Source organism: Mytilus edulis, chromosome 3 (genome assembly GCF_963676685.1).
Source record: "Mytilus edulis chromosome 3, xbMytEdul2.2, whole genome shotgun sequence".
NCBI lineage: Eukaryota > Metazoa > Mollusca > Bivalvia > Mytilida > Mytilidae > Mytilus > Mytilus edulis.
Window position 1 is genome coordinate 9954942 of NC_092346.1, and position 23616 is coordinate 9978557.

General features: G+C 31.6%; 2 protein-coding genes across 12 annotated transcripts in view; one reads left to right on the forward strand and one right to left on the reverse strand.

The window, feature by feature from the left end:
- The window catches only part of LOC139515763 (probable serine/threonine-protein kinase kinX), a 55755-nt gene extending 42274 nt beyond the window's left edge, over positions 1-13481 (forward strand). For 8 of the 10 annotated variants that reach the window (XM_071305453.1, XM_071305454.1, XM_071305448.1 and 5 more), the window contains exons 4-7: positions 6972-7019; positions 8281-8384; positions 9337-9430; positions 10822-13481. In XM_071305453.1, the coding sequence (XP_071161554.1) occupies positions 6972-7019; positions 8281-8384; positions 9337-9430; positions 10822-10875 (300 nt within the window). In that variant the 3' untranslated portion in view covers positions 10876-13481. Of the gene's footprint in view, positions 1-6971; positions 7061-7623; positions 7963-8239; positions 8385-9336; positions 9431-10821 lie in introns of all 10 variants that reach the window. The other 2 variants (XR_011662835.1, XR_011662836.1) reach the window with 1 other exon arrangement.
- A 3761-nt stretch (positions 13482-17242) lies between these two features.
- LOC139515766 (neuroendocrine protein 7B2-like) lies at positions 17243-23241 on the reverse strand. Of its 2 annotated transcripts, XM_071305455.1 has the most exons (6): positions 23061-23241; positions 21897-22184; positions 20946-21047; positions 20409-20590; positions 19653-19712; positions 17243-18134 (listed from the first exon to the last, which is right to left on the reverse strand). In XM_071305455.1, exons 2-6 carry the CDS (start codon positions 22174-22176, stop codon positions 18009-18011), a joined length of 750 nt encoding a protein of 249 aa, XP_071161556.1. In that variant the 5' UTR covers positions 22177-22184; positions 23061-23241; the 3' UTR covers positions 17243-18008. The 2 variants fall into 2 exon arrangements, with proteins under 2 accessions (XP_071161556.1, XP_071161557.1); XM_071305456.1 differs by lacking the exon at positions 19653-19712 and having other exon boundaries at positions 17954-18134; positions 23061-23198.
- Positions 23242-23616: the final 375 nt, after the last annotated feature.

The window sequence follows — 23616 nt, forward strand, 5'->3', positions numbered from 1 at the left end:
ATGTTTTATAATCATAGACAACCAAATCTATTGCATGGGGAAAGGTACAATATGCTGGAGCGTGATGAATATTTGCTGAAGTTAGTCAAATTAAAAATATATGACATATTAGGTCTATTTTATTGGTTTTACTGTTTTTCTATGTAAAATGTTTAAATGTAATTTATTTGAAGGAAGAAGAGAGTAAAAATACCTCTATATATCTTAACAATGTAAAATTACTTCCCTTTATTTGCATAATTACTTCCCTTTGTTTTTAACATTATTTGTAAATACATAGTTTAAATAAGGAAAAAATAACCATGTTCTTAATTACAAGGTATAAACAGGTAGTTTTAACATAAATCACCTTCAAAAGTTGCTTTTTTGCTTCCTGTATATTTTGGCAGTTTTTTTGGAGTGGGATATATTTAAATGAAAATACAGATTTTGTGTTTTTTATTTGCTGTTACATGTACAAAATTTTGGAAATTATTTATAATTGAGGAATTTATATCCCTCATTCAAAACTCTGGTTCTTTGCCCTGCTTTGGCTATCCTTTTTTTGTCGAGCCTGCAACTGTTTTTGCAGAAAGCTCGACATAGGGATAGTGATCCGGCAGCAGCGGCGGCTACGGCGGCAGCGGTGTAAGCTAACTTCTTAAAAACTTTATATTTTAGAAGGTGGAAGTCCTGGATGCTTCATACTTTGTATATAGATGCGTCATGTTACGAAGTTTCTGTCAGTCACATGTCCAATGTCCTTGACCTCATTTTCATGGTTCAGTGACTACTTGAAAAAAAGTTAAAATTTTTATACGACCGCAAAAATTTTAATTACTTGGTCGTATATTGCTATCACGTTGGCGTCGTCGTCCTGCGTCGTCATCGTCATCGTCCGAATACTTTTAGTTTTCGCACTCGAACTTTAGAGTAAAAGTGAATAGAAATCAATGAAATTTTAACACAAGGTTTATGACCACAAAAGGAAGGTTGGGATTGATTTTGGGAGTTTTGGTCCCAACATTTTAGGAATAAGGGGCCAAAAAGGGCCCAAGTAAGCATTTTCTTGGTTTTCGCACTATAACTTTAGTTTAAGTGAATAGAAATCTATGAAATTTTGACACAAGGTTTATGACCACAAAAGGAAGGTTTGGAGTGATTTTGGGAGTTTTTGTTCCAACAGTTTAGAAATTAAGGGCCAAAAAAGGGCCCAAATAAGCATTATTCTTGGTTTTCGCACAATAACTTTAGTATAAGTAAATAGAAATCAATGAAATTTTAACACAAGGTTTATGACCACAAAAGGAAGGTTTGGATTGATTTTTGGAGTTGAGGTCACAACAGTTTATGAATTAGGGGCCAAAAAGGGGCCCAAATAAGCATTATTTTTGGTTTTTGCACCATAACTTTAGTATTAGTAAATAGAAATCTATGAAATTTAAACACAAGGTTTATGACCATAAAAGGAAGGTTGAGTTTGATTTTGGGAGTTTTGGTCCTAGCAGTTTAGGAATAAGGGGCCCAAAGGGTCCAAAATTGAACTTAGTGTGATTTCATCAAAAATTGAATAATTGGGGTTCTTTGATATGCCGAATCTAACTATGTATGTAGATTCTTAATTTTTGGTCCCATTTTCAAATTTGTCTACATTAAGGTCCAAAGGGTCCAAAATTAAACTTAGTTTGATTTTAACAAAAATTGAATCCTTGGGGTTCTTTGATATGCTGAATTTAAAAATGTACTTAGATTTTTAATTATTGGCCTAGTTTTCAAGTTGGTCCAAATGGGGGTCCAAAATTAAACTTTGTTTGATTTCATCAAAAATTGAATAAATGGGTTCTTTGATATGCCAAATCTAACTGTGTATGTAGATTCTTAATTTTTGGTCCAGTTTTCAAATTGGTCTACATTAAGGTCCAAAGGGTCCAAAATTAAACTAATTTTGATTTTAACAAAAATTAAATTCTTGGGCTTATTTGATATGCTTTATCTAAATATGTACTTTGATTTTTGATTATGGGCCCAGTTTTCAAGTTGGTCCAAATCAGGATTCCATATCAAGTATTGTGCAATAGCAAGAAATTTTCAATTGCACAGTATTGCACAATAGCAAGAAATATCTAATTGCACAATATTGTGTAATAGCAATTAATTTTCAATTGGAGTTATCTTTCTTTGTATAGAATAGTAGTTGATAATATATGTTGGAAATTTGCCAGACATGACTATGATGTCATTTTCTATTTTTATTTGCCAATAACTTTATGTAAATAACTTCATTGGAAATTTGCCAATATAAAATGTTGCTGATGAAGCTTTTTTTCCTTATCTTATCTAAAATGTTTTTAGATAATGTATGTTGGACGTTTGCCAGACATGACTATGATGTCATTTTCTATTTTTATTTGCCAATAACTTTATGTAAATAACTTCATTGATATTTGCCAATATAAAATGTTGCTGATGAAGTTTTTTTTATTGTTTTATACAATAAACAATGTATATTCACTTTTACTACCAACCAATCTTTACCATTCAGTGATAACAAGCACTTTATTTTACATTTTAATATTTTATGATGTATTTAAAAGAGTAGTTTTTGTTGCAAACTCAATTAGAAATTTGAATTGATATCAGTTTTGGAAAAAGGGAAACGGGGATGTGAAAAAAAAGGGGAGGGTTATAATTTTTCTCATTTCAGATTTCATAAATAAAAAGAAAATTTCTTCAAACATTTTTTTGAGAGGATTAATATTCAACAGCATAGTGAATTGCTCAAAGGCAAAAAAAAAACTTTTAAGTTTATTAGACCACATTCATTCTGTGTCAGAAACCTATGCTGTGTCAACTATTTAATTTTAGATTTAAAAAGTTTGAAGAAGAAATCTTTAATTGATTTGTAAAATCTTGACATTTGTTTTGTGTAATAAAAAACCATGTAATGTCAAAAATTTTATCACAATCCAAATTCAGAGCTGTATCACGCTTGAATGTTTTGTCCATACATGCCCCAACTGTTCAGGGTTCGACTTCTGCGGTCGTATAAAGCTGCGCCCTGCGGAGCATCTGGTTGTGTTTTGGTCTGTTTTTCTTATACTTTATGCAATAGGTCTTCTATATTTGGTATATGGAAGGATTGTAAGGTGTACATGTCTAGTTGGCAGGTGTCATCTGACCTTGACCTCATTTTCATGGTTTAGTGGTCAAAGTTAAATTTTTGAGTTTTGGTCTTTTTTTCGAATACTATATGCAATATGTTAACTATATTTGGTGTATGGAAATATTTTATGATCTATATATTAGTCGTGCAGGTTTTATTTCACCTTGACCTCATTTTCATGGTTCATTGCTCAGTGTTAAGTTTTAATGTTTTGGTCTGTTTTTCTTTAACTATAAGGAGTAGGTCAACTATATTTGTTGTATGAAAGAATTGTTAGCTGTACATGTCTTTCTGAAATGGTTCATCTGACCTTGACCTTAATTTCATGGTTCATTGGTCAATGTTTAGCTTTCTTGGTTAATGTGAAGTTTATGTGACAGTTGTAATAAAGCTTTATATTTAGGACTATCAACATACTATCAATGATTAGTAAAGAAGGCGAGACATTTCAGTGTGTGCACTCTTGTTGTTTATAGCTCTTCACCACGAGACATTAATGCTCTAAATGAGAATCAGATAAATTTGATGCAGGAAATTTGGTATTGTTCATGTTATTCAAACATTTCTGTGTATAATGTTCTTTCATTGAAACACTATGAGTTTAATTTTTAGCCTTACATTGAACTTTTATGAGTAACTTAGCTGCATCACAGATGGTCTAATACAATATGTTATTCTTATTGATTTATACAACAATAATTAATAATGTTATTCAAACACAGATAATAACTTTACTTGATCTTTAACCTTTTAGACAGGACAAGAGTTCCTGTAATTCAAAATTATGAGTCATTTGGTAAACTTATTCTAATAATACGATTTGAGGAAATTTAGAATGCAGGAGGTCAATTTATCTACTTTTTGTCATGGGAAATGGTTCTTAATGCTTCTAACAACACCCAGGATTTGATTTTTTTTTTGATTTTTTAGGGCGGGTGCCCACATTGTCTTCTAAATCACAGTGCCTGCCTGTATTTTCATCACCTTATATTGCTTCTAAAACTATATCAAATGTGTTTGCACTTGAAAACCAAAAACCAAAAAGATATAAGTGAAACAGATTTTCTAATTTTAACAACCGTCACTTTTTTAAAAGCTGTTGTAACAATTGAAATCAACCACTTGCTTGTAAAGTAAAAAGAGAAATGGATTCAGTCAATTGTATATAAATAAACAATACTATAGACAGTGTCTTAGCTAGCCCCAAAATAAGATTTTCAAGCCTATGCCATTCTGTGATCCCATCTGCCATTTATGTGCACCTATCTATCTACCCTAATACCTATGAGTCCAGTCCTATGCAATTGAAGACGATTCTTTTTTTAAACTTACTAATCATTTTAAGAATTTTATTTAACAATTTTACCCTTAGAAAAAACGCTATAATGAATTCAGCAAAAATATTTTAAGGCTTTTTTAAAAATTTGTATCTACATTATAAACATTCAAGTAGTCCTTTTCTAAGTCAGAAGAAAAACATGCTAGCACACCCTTCATCTTAAAACTGAGCCCCTCTGATTTAAATCCAAGCTATAACACTACTATTTATATAATAGACTTTTAAACATCTGTTGTATAAATTTGCAAATTACAAAAGCTAGCTCATTAAACCATATTGCAAATGGAAAATTTATTATGGGCTGTTTGGTAAAGTGTAAAGAAATCTGATATTTAATCGATACAGAAAGTTCACTGGGAATTATCGTAGTCTTTGTAATGGAAGCAACAATACTGAAACAATCAGGGTCTAGACATTAATAGCCACCTGGTGTACAGTTATAAATGTCTTGATTTTCTTATAATACAGTGAAACCTGTGTAAATGTCTTGATTTACTTATAATACAGTAAAACCTGTGTTAACAAATCTGACTGGAAATTTTATTTTCATTTGTCAGAATTATTGTTCCATGGGAATGGTTACATTATAGAAATACTGTATGTCTGTCCTGTCTTGTGAGTGACCTCACATGCACAGTACTGTTCTTAATTGCCAAATTTTTATAAGACTAATAACTAGGTTTACATCAGCAATCTCTTAAATTAGGTGAAAATCAGTGTGGAGCAGAGACGGATTAAGAGGGGTTTTCTGGGAAAAATTTTGTTGTTTATATAGGGAATCACTGAAGCATGACTGAAGCGGGCCCTCTCTCAGGCAGACAGTTATGTTCCTTGGAAAAGTTGATTAAATGAAAATTGCATTGTTAGCACATTCATTTGTACAATTCTTGTTTTTTATGAATTTTATATAACAGGTTTATATCATCAATTTCTCAGACAAATTTAAAAATAAGTGCTGATAAATCATTTTAAAAAATAGTTATCTCCCTTGGATGTATTGACTATATGGAAAATTGTGTTGTTCGCTCTCATGTGTTAAATTCTTGCCAGAATTATGAATCTTAAATAATAGGTTTATATCAGCAATGTCTTTGATACTTTTGAAAATCAGTGCTGATCAATTATTTATCAAAATGTTATGCCCCTTTGAAAAATTAATTATAACAGAAATCACATTGCATTTGCTCTGAAGCCTTCATTTCTCTAAGATATGTATAAATTGATTTAAAAAAACAACAAAAAAAGTATTGCCCTTGTATCTTAGATGAATAAAATATGTGCAATGGGAAAAATGGGAAGGGAGGGGGGGGACATCAGATCCTATTAGTTTTAAAATAATCACTGAATGTCTTGATTAAACAGTTTTTATACGCCCGTCGTCTTTTAGACGGGACGTATTATGGTATACCGTTGTCCGTCCGTCCGTCCGTCTGTCTGTCCGTCCGTCGTCCACACTTCGGACAATAACTCAAAAACACTTTCACCAATTTCCATGAAACTTAAGTGAATTGTTTATATCTATTGACGTAAGCTCCCTTTCGTTTTTTTTTTAATTTCAGATTTTAAGTTTTGGATTTATGGGGCTTTATTCATAAAAAAGGGGGGATTTTCAACACTTCGGACAATAACTCAAAAAGGCTTTCACCAATGTCCATGAAACTTTGGTGAATTGTTTATATCTATTGATGTAAGCTCCCTTTCAATTTTTATAAATTTCAGATTTTAAGTTTTGGATTTATGGGGCTTTATTCATAAAAAAAGGGGGATTTTCAACACTTCGGACAATAACTGAAAAAGGCTTTCACCAATGTCCATGAAACTTTGGTGAATTGTTTATATCTATTGATGTAAGCTCCCTTTCCATTTTTATAAATTTCAGATTTTAAGTTTTGGATTTATGGGGCTTTATTCATAAAAAAAAGGGGGATTTTCAACACTTCGGACAATAACTCAAAAAGGCTTTCACCAATGTCCATGAAACTTTGGTGAATTGTTTATATCTATTGATGTAAGCTCCCTTTCAATTTTTATAAATTTCAGATTTTACATTTCCGTGTTATGAATTTTTATGCTTAAAAAAGGGGGGACTTTCCAATTTTGGGACAACAACTAACACTTTCACAAAATTTTATGCAACTTTAATAAATTGTTTATATCTATTGACATAAGCTCCCTTTCCATTATTATAAATTTTAGATTTTACGTTTTCTTAAGTAATGAATTTTTATACTTAAAAAAGGGGGATTTTATGAAACTTTGGTGAATATATTAATGTAACATCCCTTTTGATTTGTATATATATTTCTAGTTGATCATATAAATTCATTTAAAGCATAAAAGACAAGTTAAAAGAGCAACGGGCGTATCATGCGCTAAAGCGCAGCCCTTTATTAAGTTTACATTAGTTTTCATATTTTCCAGGGTTTGATTTAGATAGAATAAGGTTTCACTGTATAAAGCTTATTCAATAATTGATTTTGTTTTTTTCAGACAGAGGAAACTGAAACAAAAGAGCCAGAAAAAGAAGAAACACAGCAGGTATACACAATAACCACATTTTCAAATAGATCAGTCTTAAAGTCATATGAAACGAGTGAGTGGTGAAAAATAATGTTTATAAAATTCCTGAACCAATGCATGTATATATCATAAACTTAGTCCTCTGAGCACGATTTTTTCATCTTTTACGCAAATATATAGTATAATCGTCAATTTTTTTTCTCTCTGTCTGTTATGATTTAACAAATATTGCTGCTCATTAAATGCCGTGTTTTAAAGCCGAAGTTTACCGATGGTCACCTTATAGTAAACAAATAACAAAAAGCATGGGTATTGAGCACGTGTTTAACATGTGCATCAGATAATTGTTTATTTTAATGACAGATCCATGCGTATTGCGATCACCGGATTTTTACGAGTAGGGTTACGCTCAGGTCACTATGCATACGGAAAATATGTCGGCAAATTGCTTCCTTCCAGGAAGCAATTAAAAATAAGTAAACTTTTTCTAATTGTGGACAAATTAAAGAACTTTCCTCAGAAAAAAGTATATGTACATAAGTTGTATAGTGAAAACTATCCATTTAGTTATAAAAAACATAGGCATATTTTTTTTATATTTGAAGTTTCTTATGACTTTAAGACCTGAGTCACTTAATATGTATAGACTCACCAAGGACGAAGCCAAGGTCAGAGGAGAGCTTATGATTGTCATGAAATTATTAAAAATATTTTGTACAATAAAAAGCAATAAAGATGTTGGGTTTTATTTCAAATAAGGGCAAATATACCATTGCTCACTGAAACGGCCTGTAAAATGTTATTGAGGCAAATTAGAAAGGGAAACAATCCAAATCATTATACTATTGGTTCTTCTTATATGAACTATACAAAATAAATTCACAAAAATAAAAAGTAAAATCGTGCTGAACATGCATGAAATATTTGCCACCTGACATTATGCAACCAACAATCAATTAAGGTGGTACCCAACACTTTAACTAAAATTGATTTGGCTCGTTTAATTTTCTTAAAATTTTGACAAAGTATTTACTTTGACCCCTTGACAAAAATATAAACATTTTAAAAAGTTTGAACCAACCGTTTTATCAGAAAAATTACACTGGTTATATAGCAGTTTGACAAACACTCATTTTGATCACTGAGAAGCTTAATATCCCTTTAACAACACAATGTTATTAAAACGTTTAGCTGATTTTACAGAGTTATCTCCCTGTAGTGTTAGGTACCACCTTAAGTGGCCAATCTTTTAAAATTTTTATATTTTTATATTTTTTAGGAAACTAAAATATCAACAGATTTTAAATGGGAGGATGCCGGAGAGACTGTTAAAGTAGCAGGAACATTTAATGAATGGAAAGAACAAATATCATTAGAGAAAGTGTAAGTTAATAATAGTTAATGGATAAAAGAAGATGTGGTATAAGGGTCAATGAGACAACTCTCTATCTAATCACAATTTATAAAAGTAAACCATTATAGGTCAAGGTATGGCCTTCAACACAAAGAATAGGCTCACACCAAACAGCAAGCTATAAAGGGCCCCAAATATTACTTGTGTTAAACCATTCAAACAGGACAACTAACGGTCTAATCTATATAAATAAATGGTATACAATTCATGATTTCAATCTGAAAACTTTATAGTGTATTAGAATTAATGTTATACAAATCAGGATTATTTAGATCTCATCCCTTCCAATTTTTATCTTCAACAGTTGAACAAAAAAAGCGAAATGAAATTCAAAATCAATTCAAGAAAGCATTTCAGTGGCGGGCCCACTGACTGACCTAAGAGGGGGCCCGCTCCAGTCACGCTTCAATGATTCCCTATATAAGCAACCAATTTTTTTCTCAAAAAGGGGGGGCACGGGCCCCCCCTCTAAATCCGCCTCTGCATTTCAAGAAAAGTATTACTCTTTTTATTAGCTAAATTATAGAGTTATATTCTTTGACTGAATTATAATTTTCTCAATTTTAATCTGAAATGAAAAAGATCTGACTTTAAGTAAAACTTTTTCCATACAGTTAATCTTCATCAGTTGAATAAAAAAAAATTGAAATGAAAATTAGTACAAGAAAAGCAATACTCTTATCAATTTTATTAGCTAAATTACAGAGTTATCTCCCATTACTACTGCATTCTAATTTTCTCTGAAATGAAAAATATGTGGCTTTAAGTAATTTGTTTTTGTCTAGATTTTAAAGTTTTGAATTAAATATTTTTTGTCCAGTAACCCATATTTGAAGTTCTATACAATTGATATATTCTTTTTAATAAATTATTTTGTCTATTTCAAAAATGATTAGTGAATATATTTAATTTTATTTTTAGGAATGATGTCTTTACTGTTTCTATTGATTTACCAAAAGGAGAATATTTATTTAAGTATATTGTGGATGAAAACTGGGTCATCAATAAAAATCAGGTATTTCCATTATTTTAATTATAGTGTAGACATTGTATTTTTTGCTAATAGATTGAGTAAATAAATCAGAATCAAGTCATACATTAGCCTTTTTATAAAAACTAGTAATACTGTCAGCAATTTATCTAAATGCCAAATATTGTTATACCATGCAAGAGCAATAACCAAAAAAATATAGACATAGTCTTGATAATATATAATAAAAACTATTTGTGAGTTTTATGTCAATGAGCAACAGTGGCGGATCCAGCCATTTTAAAAAGGGGAGGGGGGGTTCCAACTATATGCTCCCATTCAAATGCATTGATCGGTTGAAAAAAGGGGGGGTTCGTTCCAACCCCCGGAACCCCCCCCCCCCCCCCCTGGATCCGCAAATGAGCCAGATTCCAGGTGCAGATCCATCTTTTAAAAAGTGGGAGGGGTGGGGAGCGAATTTATAGGGACTATATGATTTGGAGTTTAATATGTAACTAATTAATCATAAACATAGCTCTTTTAAAGGGTTATCCCACTCAATCTGCCTTTGCTACCCTAAGACTTTTGTCACAAACAAAACCAGAGTGCAAGACTAAAGAACATTTATGTATTTAAGAAATAAGATAATTAACTATTAATGGTATATTTATACTGCAATCAGCTATTTTACTATACAGATAAAGCTATAGTATAAACTTTAGCTTTATACGTCAATGACCTCAACTAACCTATAAGCCCCGCCTCCGAACCGGAACTACTGTATTTCATCAACAACGTCACGTCACAACCATGACAACGTGTAGTAACAATGGTCAAACTTTTATATATTTAAACTTGTTATATCTTCAAATTGTTAATTTATATACCATGTGTATGAAATGTTATTAATTAAGTTCATTTTCCTTTTCTTATTTCTTAAAATTTCAATGTCTTACCGCCTGGACTACGCTCATAGGGAAATACCCCAAAATGGTACCCCCAAGAGGGAAATTCAAAAACACTTTTTTTAACAATATTTGTTACATATTTTTTATTTTTTTTATTTTTTTTATAGATTTCAGTATAAAAACAATATACGTATAGTGTCTTGAAATATGAAATTTATTTGTATTCGGCACGAAACGGGAAAATGCTCGGTACAACCTCGCATTTTCCCGTTTCTAAGCCTCATACAAATAAATGTCATATTTCAAGACACTATACATATATTGTCTAATTATACATGGTGTAAATCTTCTTTAAATGTGTTCTCGTGTGGAGTTAACCCCCCCCCCCCCCCCCCCCTTTTCTTTCAAAATGATTGGACCTGTGTCTTATAAAAGAGATAGTAATCATTGTGTTTTATGTAATTAATTTAGTATTTCCTTGATATTTCTCAAAGATGCAGATTAAATCATTTTTTCTTTCCTTTTCAGCCAACCAAAAATGATGCGGAGGGTATAGAAAATAATGTTGTTGTTGTCAGCTAGACATCCCTAAATACATCCAGTTTATGTTGTTATGATATCTTTATTGTAATGAACAGGGAACCAGAAACTATCAGTTTATTGCTTGTAATTAAAGGTGATCATGGATCAACTAGTACGCTCAGGACATCAGTTCATTCAACAATCTGTGGACAGCTATTGATACTTTTTTATCCAATGTCCTTAGTGTTGTATAGGAAAGAATTTCTCTAAAGACAAAGAGAAATTAATAAAACATGTGCTAGTGAATTCTGGGTAAACAGATTTTATAAAAACCTGAAGAACAAGGATGAACTGTGCCTTCTGTCATGTGACCTTTATTTTTAGTTTTATATTATTTCAAAGTCAAACTTTGAATTCTTTGCAATCATTCACTGCAGTGAAATTCAGATGACCTCATCATCATGGATTAAAAGCCAAGTTGGTTTTTTTTTTAAATCAAGTTCATGCTGAATTTTCTTCTATTTTCCATTTGAAACCAATGTAACCCAAACAATTTCATTTTTTAGTAATCCACTTTCAGACTATTAAAATAAATTATGAAGAACAGAGACTGAAACTCTTTATCTAAAATTGAAATGGAGACCACAGCTACTACTAAATGTTCCCTGTATAAAAGTCATGACAAAATGTGGCGTTGCTTTTCTAATTGAGAGCATGCATCTGCAAAAAAATATTTTGCAATATATTTTGTGGTTACCTGGTACATTGTAGTTGTATTAAAGGCATCAACAGAAAATGTAGTTTTGTAATGAAATAAGATTAGGTTAAACATGAAATTTGTAAAAATGTAAACTTTTGTCCCATCTTTGTATATAAACTATGCAGCTTAGAAAATATGCAGGCCTGTTGTACATATGCAATTACTGCAAAAACAGTTTATCTATGTGCAATACTTTAAATTCTAGGTAAACAAATTATATTAAAACACAATATTAATCAGTAACAAGTCTCTCCTTGCTCAAAGTTTTATGTTGGGGAGAAATTTCATGAATTAACCAACAAAAACCAAATTATTTTTTTTTTGTCATATTTTCCATTTACTCTGAAATTTGAATGCATTGTCATAAAGATTTTTCATGTAAATCAGACTTTTACACTAAATTTAACAATACCATTGAAAATTCATTACTTGCTTTAGATCAATATAACTATATTGTACACATTGTCACTAATTCTAATATTCAGATCCAACATTTTTCTAGTGTAGGTGTCAAGCTTGATTGATCTCTTATCAATGCAATTACCTTAAAAACAATTAAAAAAATGAAAACATGCACCATGATATAATGAAGGAAATATTTGTAATTCGGATGTCATTGAAAATTATTTGTTTTACTCTGTCAATGTTCTTTCATGACACAATCTCAATGTTCATTTCACCTGTAAATTACTATCTTATTGGACAATCAAATCTGTACAAATATAAGCTCAATGTAGACTGACCTTAGTTCTACTGGGACCAGATGTTTTGGACTACCAAGTCCATAAGCTCAATGTAGACAGACCAAAAATCTACTGGGACCAGGTTTATTCTATTTATTAGTATATATAGATGAATTTAGAATTTTTGCTTTGTAATAATTGTGCAATAGTTGTACTTTTGTTTTCCGTTTTCAATCATTAGTATTTACTTGCTAGATTATTTCGAATTTAGCTACGGTAAAGCTTTTTAAACCAGAAAAGATAAAGAAGAAAAAAAAAGAAAGAAAGCAATGTCAATTTGATTGAATAAAAAATCCTTTTATGCATCTATTTTGAAAAAAAAATGTTTCAACATCACTTTATGTACCAGAACAACTCCAACAAAACAATTAGTAACTTCAATATTTTTTTCAAAATGTTCATGTTGCCATGTAAATGTTTGTCTTATTTTTGTATGAAAGATTTAGAATAAAAGAAATTATGATGCTCGATTGTGAAGGCTATATACAATTCAAATTTGGATTTCTCCACATCTTTTGACATTTACTTCCCCCAGATGTTGATCATAGACATATGAACACACGTGGATATGTATCTCTGTGAAAATTTACATAATAATTGTATAAAGGACAGAGATATTTCTAAAAATGATTTTGAAGAAAATCTATCTGTTGGGAAGATGTTGAGAATCTAAAATAATTATGTGGTCTTCAGGCGTTAGACCTTGCATGGTTGCTACACTAAACTTTAAGTGTATGCTAGTGTGCAGACATAACCACTGTTTGGGAGTTTGCAGGGTATTGGAGAGAACACTGTAAAATCAGTAATGCGTTTGTAACAGCCATTATCCTTATTGTGTTTCAAGAACTCATGTGAAATAGAATTATAGTAATCTGTATTAGATAAAAGCTTAAAATATATTGATGAACATGTCTAATACAAACGCACTAGTGATTTTAAGAGTTATGTCCCCTACCCAAGGCCAACCTCCTTATGAGATGCATTATTAATGTATATTATATTTTATGCATTGTACAAGCTCTTTACAATGTTATTATATTGTAATGTTTTTATTATATATACTAAAAACCAATGTTGTACATCTCAAAATTAACTATACCAAAACTCTTGTTGTACAACTCAAAATTTACTGTAAATGTTTAAATAAAGTTCTTTCCGATTCATTGTTTTGAGTTTTTTTTATCCTGTTTAAGTTCTAAATATAATTATCACTGAATGGCTTCATATAGATTATATGGATGGGGTTGCCAATCTCTGCTATCATATATTTCTATGGTGATGCTAGACCATATGCAAAAATAAGCATGCACCATATATTGTATGTAGATGATAAATGGTTTGGCCAAGGATTTGTATATCTCACTGTACAAGTCCTTGGTTTGACCTTCAATTTCGTCTTTGTCTTTTCCTTAACCGCATTTTTGAGGTTCACTGTGACTGCTTTAAAATATAGTGTATATCACATGAGTTTTCACCTACAAAAAGTAAAATGGCAGCTTCATTTGATATATATATATATATATATATATATATATATAAAATCATTACAATGTTCAATAATGTTCCTCTGACTTAAACTCTGGATCAACTTCAGGAATAGTCAGTTATCAGCTGGTTATATTCAGGGGTTAGAATAATCGTAAGTAATGGTGTAAATGTATGTCTTACAGGAATTATCTGACCTTTTGAAATCATTTCCAGGGTTCATTTATCAATGTTAAGACTTCCTTATTGTGAATCTATTCATTTCTCAATAAATTAATTTTGGATATAACACATCTTCTGATTGACTGAGAGTGTTTTGTATATCAGCTCATAGACATAGTTTTGTTATGTGACTGTGACGTCATCAACGTTTTTTTTTTATTATTTACTCTGGTTAAAATAGAATTTAGAATTAAATTATAAGAAATGATGGTAATATTTTTTCTATCTATCCGAAATAACATTTAAAAAAATGTGGTGCACACTTTAAAATAACCTGCTACGTGCTTTATTCAATGTGCACCACATTTTTTATCTTATTTTTTCATAGACAGAAAATATTACAGTCATTCCTTTAAGATATTATAATCAGAACAGGTCCACTATATTCGGTGCTGTAAGGTCTTCATTTCAGTTTGACTTGCTGACTTCTACTTCTTTCAGAAATAATCTGACCTTTAATCTGACCTTAACCTCACTCAATCTTATTTTTTCTTGATTATGTCTATTATTTAATGATTTCTATAGCAGGCGCGTAGCAACCCGTACGCAAGAACGCAGTTGCGTACACATCGAAAATTTGACAAAAATAAAAATATGGTAAATCTAGTTAGAATAAAACTTTAGTAATAGAATTAATTATAAAGTGTTATAAAAATATGTTAATAGTCACTTTATAACCATATGCCGTTCCGGAAACTAGTTTTCTCTTTACATTTTCGGGACCAGCATCGGGATTGTGCTGCTGATGCAAACAATTAAAATAGCCGAGTCCTCGGGGTTTCAGAATACAATAAGTGCGTCTACTATGCCTCCTCACCCTGACATCTTTTCTGAAGATTTCAAAATGACTGATGAAATAAAACGTGATGTTCTATTAAGGGTAATATTTTTGCAACCTATTCGCCGTTTTTTTTTTTACGATCAATGTGTTTTACATTTTTATTTTATGTTCGGTCGTGCAAGATGGGTGCCTCGTTCATTTAATTATACGTGTCTCGAGATTAAAAGTGCTTATTCTCCATGTGCAAAATTTAAAGTGCTTGTTTTCCTTGCTTTGTAAAAATAAAAGACTCGTTTTTGGAAGTTGATAAAAAGAACTCAAATTTAATTTGAAGCTTTTCCTTGTAGATTTTGGGACTTCAAAAGTATTCATATACAAATGTATAGTTAAAGGTTTCCAAACTATGATGTTATAAACAAGGATTTATACCCGGGAATCTTTAAAATACTTAACATATATGCATGTATGTCGGTCTGGAAGGCAACGATAGAACAATCTTAATTTCAGTACCATGAGACGACTAAAGAAATACAATGAAATCCATTCGTTTATCTGGGCTTGTTCTATTGAATATATACCATGAAAAACATATTTCAACAGACACGGTTTTGGATAACTGGAAAGAAAATGGTCATTGACTTTCAGAACTAACTTTGAGAATTAAAAGCTAAAAGAAAGACTGCTTGTTCTCTTATAAAAATAAAACATAGAGAAATGTGATTCGATTTATCCATGTATTTTCTCAATAAAAAAATACCCTTTTCAGTCCCAGGAAATTGCGAGAATGCAGGATTTTGCACCATTTACTCTAGAGCTTTTGGGGGCCTGAGCGGCCCCCAGACCCCTCACAGTATGACTTCTTTCCCCGGCATTGCGTACACATCATTTTGGCCTAGCTACGCCCCTGTATAGTGTTCCATTGTCATACTTTACTGTGGATATACCTTTTGTTAAATGAACACGTTAATGCAGTGCTTTTCAATGTGTTTACTTCCTAATTGGTATTGTTTAATGGTACGACGACTTTGTTGTTTCACTCTGTAATTTTTTCATCTAAATAGAATCATTCAGAACAGGTGTTTTCTCTCATCAAAACAACTAGTGCAAGGACACAGGAAAGATGACCACCTAGCCAAATCAAATTGTCAATGATATTACAATGATTGGTTTTCAATGAATCCTATAATTGGTGATTAGGGTTTCCCTTTAGCTGTCAAATTCATGTTCAGTGCAATCGTGACAAAGGGTCAAAATCGTGTAATACACGCCTAAATCGTGAAAGTTGGCATTGTTCACCGATTTGACTCAAATTCCTATATTTGATTTATAACAATGTGAAACAGTTCTTCAAATCATAAGAGGTCTAAAATAAACAATTTACAGGTCATATGGTCGATAATATGTAGCTTCATTTCGTGTGTTTTATCTAATTAACTATCGGATTGACCTTCGAAGACCTCCGTTGGTTAAATAAGCGAGAACTGAAAAAAAAACATAAATATAGATATAAATAGATGGGGAACTTGTGCAAGTTGATTTTAATATGTCTGTCTAATTTCATATTATAGATTAAAAAAAATGTGTTAACCATCGTTTTTACCTGAATAAGAATGATTTGAATGGATCGAATCAGTCAATCAAATGGTTTACCTTTGTTTGAAGTGGACAATCGTTTCCAGGAGGAATCATATAAGTCCATACATAAACAAAATATGTCTCCAAAAGATCCAAGTACAGAGTGTTGTGTCGACCTATCATACAAGACTCTCACAACTAAGAGTAATTTCGGGATTAAACTGGACGCAAAGAGCCAAATGCCAAAGTTGAAATCAGAAATTGTCATTAACATGAATTGGTGTATTTAAAATTGAAATTGAACACCTTGGTTTTTTCGTAACACATATTTTCTGGAGGAGTGGTTTTAGAATGATTTTTTGACGAATACTTTAACCTTGCCATAGTATGTGTGTGCCTGTTTCAAGTCTGGGCCTATTATCAAGTGATCGTCGTTGACTATACTGTCTGCTACACTTTATTTTGTTTTGTTTTGTTGTACATATTATACCGGTTGCTTTCTTTCGTGAATTGTTTCACATTTTGCCATCCTGGGGTCTTCATTTGCTTTTTAAACACTATCTGGAACGTTAGTTCAATGCATATGGTGTGTTTTTGCTTCGTGTTGAAGTCAATGATTCCATATCGGACTTTCAATTATTTCTGAAAGGGGTTGTATTATTTGGATGGAGAGTTGTCTCATTGGCACTCATACCACATCTTTCTATATCTATTTTCTTTATATTTTGAATTCTTAATCTAGAAAATCTGACTTGTTTCCAAAATAACATACTTTTTCAAGTTGACAAAAATTGACAACTAAAATGCTACTGCAAGCTGGATGAAGCCATGTTTCAGTTCAAAATCGAAAACAACTAAACAAAACGTAAATATCTTTTATTTAAAAACCAACAATTGATAGACTTTGTAATATAGAACCGTTAAATACCCTCAATAAAATACGTGAACACAATGTTATAAAATCACTATGGAATTTGGAATCGTTGAACGCCCATGAGAGTTCATCAATAATTGTGTTGGCGGAAAGCAGATAAATTGCAGGAAAATAATGAGTTGTTTCTTATTTATGGCAAGAAACTTCTGTTGTCTGTTACAAGGAAGGACCTACAGTGTAACACATTTATTCGTTTATTTTCCGTATTCGAGACAGCAAAATAAAATGATTCCATACATAACAATGAAAGAGGAGGCAGTCTGCATTAAAAACTAACACATCGTCCGACCTGGAGAACCCCATTTAAAAATTTGTGGTTTGTCCTATATCTTGGTATAACTTTTTTAATTTACTAAATTCAATTGAGTAACTTCAAAACAAAGACACACAGAAAAAGAAAGAGTCTTTTTGCAACAAAAAAGAAAGAAAAAAATAGTACTCAACAATTTTTACCAATACACTTTTCTTGTAACATTTACGGACAAGAAGAGGACTACAATAGCAACAACCACTTTTTATCCGGACCCAAGTCCTGGTGCTAAACCTTTCAAAGTGTGAATAATGCTTTAAATTGTTCTTTGCATCTCTAGAATTTTGAAATTGTCGTCTAAAATGATTTTTAAAAAGAAATACGAACAATAAGCAACATAACTTTAGCAAACACTAAACCCATTGGTTTTACGCGCGAACAACTCAATGTTTGTTCATTAGAGGATCGCCTTTTTTGGCAGCAACCTCTCTGTGTGGTCCGCTAAAATAAGGGTTGTTCTTCATTTTCTCAAGTTTAGATTGAAGTATTTCCATTATGCGTTCATTGTCCTGCAAGTAAAAATTATAACCATAAATATACAATTCACTGCTGTCTGTTAAAGCAATATGAAAACTATAAGCCAGGCGTGATTAGTAAAATAATCAGAGACTAGTGCTTGTGAACTAAACGTGCTATCAGATTGTGAACTTTCAACGTCATTTCAATGCGCGTTATAATAACAGTTCTTTCTCAGATTGCTTGTTCAAATACAGTGTACCTTACCTTAACCTTAACCTTAATTTTCTCCGCGCCAGAAGTCGCATAAGGCCTCCACGTGTACGCCTGAAATATTTTCAAGTTTCTATAAAAGTTTGACCCAAAAGCACCGATGTCATTTTTCTGATGCCTTTGTTTTGCTACTCGATTCAGAATAATTCAAAATATAATTTTAAAGGTAAATAAACAGAATACTCTTAAACAGTGACAAAAGACAATTGAAATTGCATTGTAGTGCACTTAAATCTGATTTTTTTCTAAATAGAATACTGCAGGAAGTATCTTTAATATGTGAAAATTTTAATTTGTAATTTGAAGGCCGCATCATATCGAGATATATGGTCTAGTTCCCAGATAAACTTAACAAGCTACTACTGTAACAGCTTATTACGAAAAATGTAAAAATGAAACTAAAACAGACAAATACACAAAAAGCAAACACACAAACAAAATACAGTTACTTGATCTATTGAAACAAACCTATTTCGATGTCACAGAATGTTGAGGCGATCAACCTGGGACTCTTATATTATATCCCAGGTTCAACCCGCTAAAGACACTGAATTCTTATTGTTTTATTCACATGGATAAAGATTAAAATTGCAACATGCTATAATTGTTCAGACACCATAAGAAAGCTATACTATATTGCACGACAAAAAAGTCGAGCAGGTATAATATATAACAGTATAACTGATTAGTTTTACGAAAAAAATAAGAGTTTTGTAGCCGATGAGATGGGAACGGAATAAAAACTTGTGAAGGAGTTCACAAACTTTTAAGAATAAAATAAGAATCATAAAAATGAAAACACAACCATAGAAAAATGTATGTCTAAAACACATTGAAGCAAGCAAATTGAGATCAGAAAACACTTAAAGCAAGCAAAATAAGATCAGACAACAGAAAACACTTAAAGCAAGCAAAATAAGATCAGACAACAGAAAACACTTGAAGAAAGCAAATTGAGATCAGAAAACACTTAAAGCAAGCAAAATAAGATCAGACAACAGAAAACACATAAAGCAAGCAAAATGAAATATAAAAAAAACACTTGAAGAAAGCAAATTGAGATCAGAAAACACTTAAAGCAAGCAAAATAAGATCAAACAACAGAAAACACATAAAGCAAGCAAAATGAGATAAAAAAAACCAAAAAAAAACAAACACTTGAAGAAAGCAAAATGAGACCAGAAAACACTTAAATCAAGCAAAATGAGATCAGATACAACCTAATTTGCAAGAAAAACTCAAACTTAAGTGCGCTAGTCTACTAACGACAATGGACAATATGAACAAACTGGACTAACCCTTCTATATCTCATGTGGTTGCCACCTTTCTTCTCGCGTTTCTCCAAATTCATGCTATCCTGTTGTAAAAAGGACACAACGTTAGTTTGAAGAGAATAAGAACAAACTTATTTCAACCTGACTCGAATCGAGATAGAAAATTAAGTCCATTTAAGCTCTAGTAGGGTTTAAATGAATCAGGAACATATATATTGATAAACTGTTCCAAGAATGAACACAACTTTGCGACTTTATGATTCGGTTACTCATATCATCAATTGACATTATGTTGAATTAAAAAAACAAATGTCTCATTCCAATTACATATCGGGTACCGACGACTGCCATCGAGCAAGTCGCATGCAGCTTCATAATAAGTTATATACTCAAATTATATTCCTTTCATAAGTTCATGCCTGAAACCATAAAACGAGCATGGAGCTATTTCTTTACCATCTGTAAAGTAATTAATATAGACCCATCAGTTTTAGTTTTACTGGTCGCCAAACGGTTTATCGCACTACTTTTTATGTAAAAATGAAAGAATCAAATTTAAAAGTAAGCGCAAAATTTGACCGCAAGTCAAAACTTTATAACAAAGACATCTTATGAACCTATAAGACCTATTACATTCCAGAGCTAGAGTATACCACCATTTTGTAAAAAGCGCTTAAATATACTACTGCATGTATTTCCACTGTCATTCTCTTTACCATCAGTCGCAGTACATCATTTTATAAATAGTATTGGTAAACTATCTATAAGTTTTTTCTTACCAAATCTGAGTTTGAGTTGTGTTCCATCCATTCTGGATAGTTTCCTGTTTGCTTAATTTCCTGGTCAACTTCAGCCGGACATGAAAACATGTGTTCTGCATCGCATGGACAGTCTTGTTGTTTTAACAGACGGCGATTATTGTCAAGGGAATTCTCAAACTTTTCCACGCAGTTATCATCAGCTGAAAAGATAGATCAACATGTAACAAAATCGATTAATAAATATGGAACTGAACTTACTAAGTATTCTATTACGATTGTAGGCGTTATTGATTTATTGATCCCTGGTCTTTGTCGATGAGTTTTTGCTCGCATCCTTTGTTCATTTCAGTTTGAGAAACATGAATTCTAGAATATTGCCAGTGTAAACATTCAGTGGTAGATCAGAAATCTTTATAATGGAGATGGGGTAGGTGGGTGTGGGTGCAGTTACTGTTATAAAAAGTGATTCGATAAATAATGAACCATATTTTTTCCACAAAAAAAAAGGGACGGAACATCTGCCCCACATAAATCTGCCTCTTGACCTGCACTCACCTGTGTATCCAACAGGACAAGGATTTGGTGGGTTACAGTAAGCTGGAAGAACTTTATCAGTTTTTACTTGTTTAGGATTTTCTTTTCCACCTCCTGTTCCACCTAGAATAAAATAAAATTATTTTTCATATGAAAACAAATTATTAGCTCATTGTTAAGTCTGAACCACGAAAGAGACATATCATTAGAAAAGAAGAGTACGTATTATGATGGAAGAAGAAAACTTTAACAAAAGAGACGGTTTTTTTTTGTTCACGCATCGGTGACAATATAATGGAATTTGATGTAACTGTCATACAAGTGAGAGGTTTAGCTAGCTATAAAACCAGGTTCAATCCACCATTTTCTACATTTGAAAATGCCTGTACCAAGTCAGGAATATGACAGTTCTTGTCCATGCGTTTTTTGATGCGTTTTGTTATTTGATTTTGCCATGTGATTATGGACTTTCCGAATTAATTTTCCTCTGGGTTCAGTATTTTTGTGATTTTACTTTTTTTCCTACTCGGCTATTTTCTCAATTGATCGTATTGCAAAATATTTGCGAAATGAAATGTTACATTTACATCGTAAAAAATTATTTAAAAAAAATGACGCAATGCGTGAACCTTGATCTTATAACTGTACGACTCAATACAGGCCTTTACAGACTTCGGCTTATTTTTAATGATTTTTTACTTACTTGAAACCATTTATTTTACAATCAAATTGAAAGAAAATATTTTAAAATGCAAGTTTTATACTATAATCTTAAATCTCTATATTTTGAAGGCACCTACTCAGCCATATTTTAAAATGCAAGTTTTATACCATAATCTTAAATCTCTATATTTTGAAGGCACCTACTCAGCCACATTCTTTCATCATAAAATTATATAGAATTCTGATTTTATGATATGAATGATATTTTATGATATATATATTATATAAAATACTGAAACTTAAACTCACCAGACATGGACTGGTATCCCCAAAGGCTAGGCAACTGTTGTATTAATTCTGGGTCCCTAATTGATGCTCTGCTGAATAGATTAGGGTCATCCATGTTTAAGGACCAATCATCGGGCATACTCCTTCCAACAAGTTCGTCGTCATAGTAACCATATCGTCCACCTGATTCAGGTTGTTGAAGTTGATAGAGTTGAGAAAGGTCGTTGAGAAGAAGGTCGGAATAGCTGGCTCCTTGTGTGGTATATACTGTCATTGACAGGGCAAAAATAATGGGCAGCATGTTTAAGCCTACAACAATTGTAGTAGTTCATATACACATGCAAAATGTTAACTACTAGTATATAAATGTTCTCTCTTAAATATTGAAACAATAAGTGCGAGTCGACACTACCGTTCGAAAGACGTTACGTCACATTTAAAGAAACAACTGAAAAAAATCTTTTGTTGTAGTTCATGCAATTCGTTGCTTGGTAGAACCTCCATGTAGGGGTGGATAAGGTTTCCATGATAGAGTATTATGATCAAAAGGTGCAGAATAAAGGGGGGAAAAGTATCAGCAAAAATGGTAAAAATGAATATTGAATAGTAAAAAAGGACAAAAAAGTTTAAAAAAATCAAGAAATGAAGGACCACATCCAGACCTCATCCAATATTCAATCACAGACTCTAAAATACCCTTAAGCCAACGTGAGATATGGTGTTCAAGATCACAATTTTATCATACTGATCTTTAATTCAATACGAAACTTTCAATAGGACTTTTAAACGTGTTGTATAATAGTTGTAATCTTATTATCTTGCTGAGTAATCAGATTATTGCGTGCATCTTTCAATCAATAATTTCATTTTGTGGAGCTTACTTTTCATTTTCTCTCTGAAAAATCGATTTCAATTCCATACAATACATTCTTAATTTGAAATAAGCCAAATGTTAAACAGATACTGAATTTAAATTGTAGAATTAAGTTAGTTTTTATAGAAATTGTTAAAAGTAAATGGAAAATGGTTATGATGCTATCCTTTATATTATTTATTGAATTCTAGTCAGAAATATAAATTATTCTTTAAACAGAAGTTTTCTTTAACTGTGTCTTTTAATTAAAAAAGTATACATATATTGGTTTGTTTTGAAACTAACTAGCACATGTTAAAAGACTAACTCACCCCTTTGTAGATAAAGCTCTTGATTTCGAAGTATCTAATGTCCAGGCTGTTTTGTTTTTGTAATGGCGCTGGCTTTCAGAAATGGAATTGATTGCTTTGCTTCCGTCACTTCTCCAAGAAAGAATCGATATGGTGACAGAAATCAATTCCAAATACGTCAGAGCGGAAAACTGTTGTCATTGGTGATAATTGATAACTGATAACGATTTTATCGTGTATCAGTATTTAGTGATAAATTTGGTAAAATGAGCCTTTTGTTTATGAAAAAAAAATACATTTAGTGGGTGGATATAGACAATTGAACGTCTACTATTGGAAAATAAGTACATTACATGCAATAAGTGGAATGTTTAAAAAATACAACAAAAATACAGAACTCCGAGAAAAGTCCCTAATTAAATGGCAAATTCAAAAGCTCAAACACATCAGACGAATGCAGAACAACCATATTTGACATATGTTTTGTCAGGCTTGAATTAACCTGGTTTTATATCTTGCTAAACATCTCACTTGTATGACAGTCGCATAACATTCCATTATAATGACTTCAAAGTGA

What these genes read in the sequence shown, in the direction of transcription:
- LOC139515766 (XM_071305455.1), bottom strand. Translation starts at nt 22,176, where the DNA reads ATGCTGCCCATTATTTTTGCCCTGTCAATGACAGTATATACCACACAA. An exon ending in TTGTCCTGTTGGATACACAG is followed by an intron (nt 20,591 to 20,945) that starts GTGAGTGCAGGT and finishes CTATCTTTTCAG; the next exon opens with CTGATGATAACTGCGTGGAA. An exon ending in ACCACATGAGATATAGAAGG is followed by an intron (nt 18,135 to 19,652) that starts GTTAGTCCAGTT and finishes TTTTACTTGCAG; the next exon opens with GACAATGAACGCATAATGGA.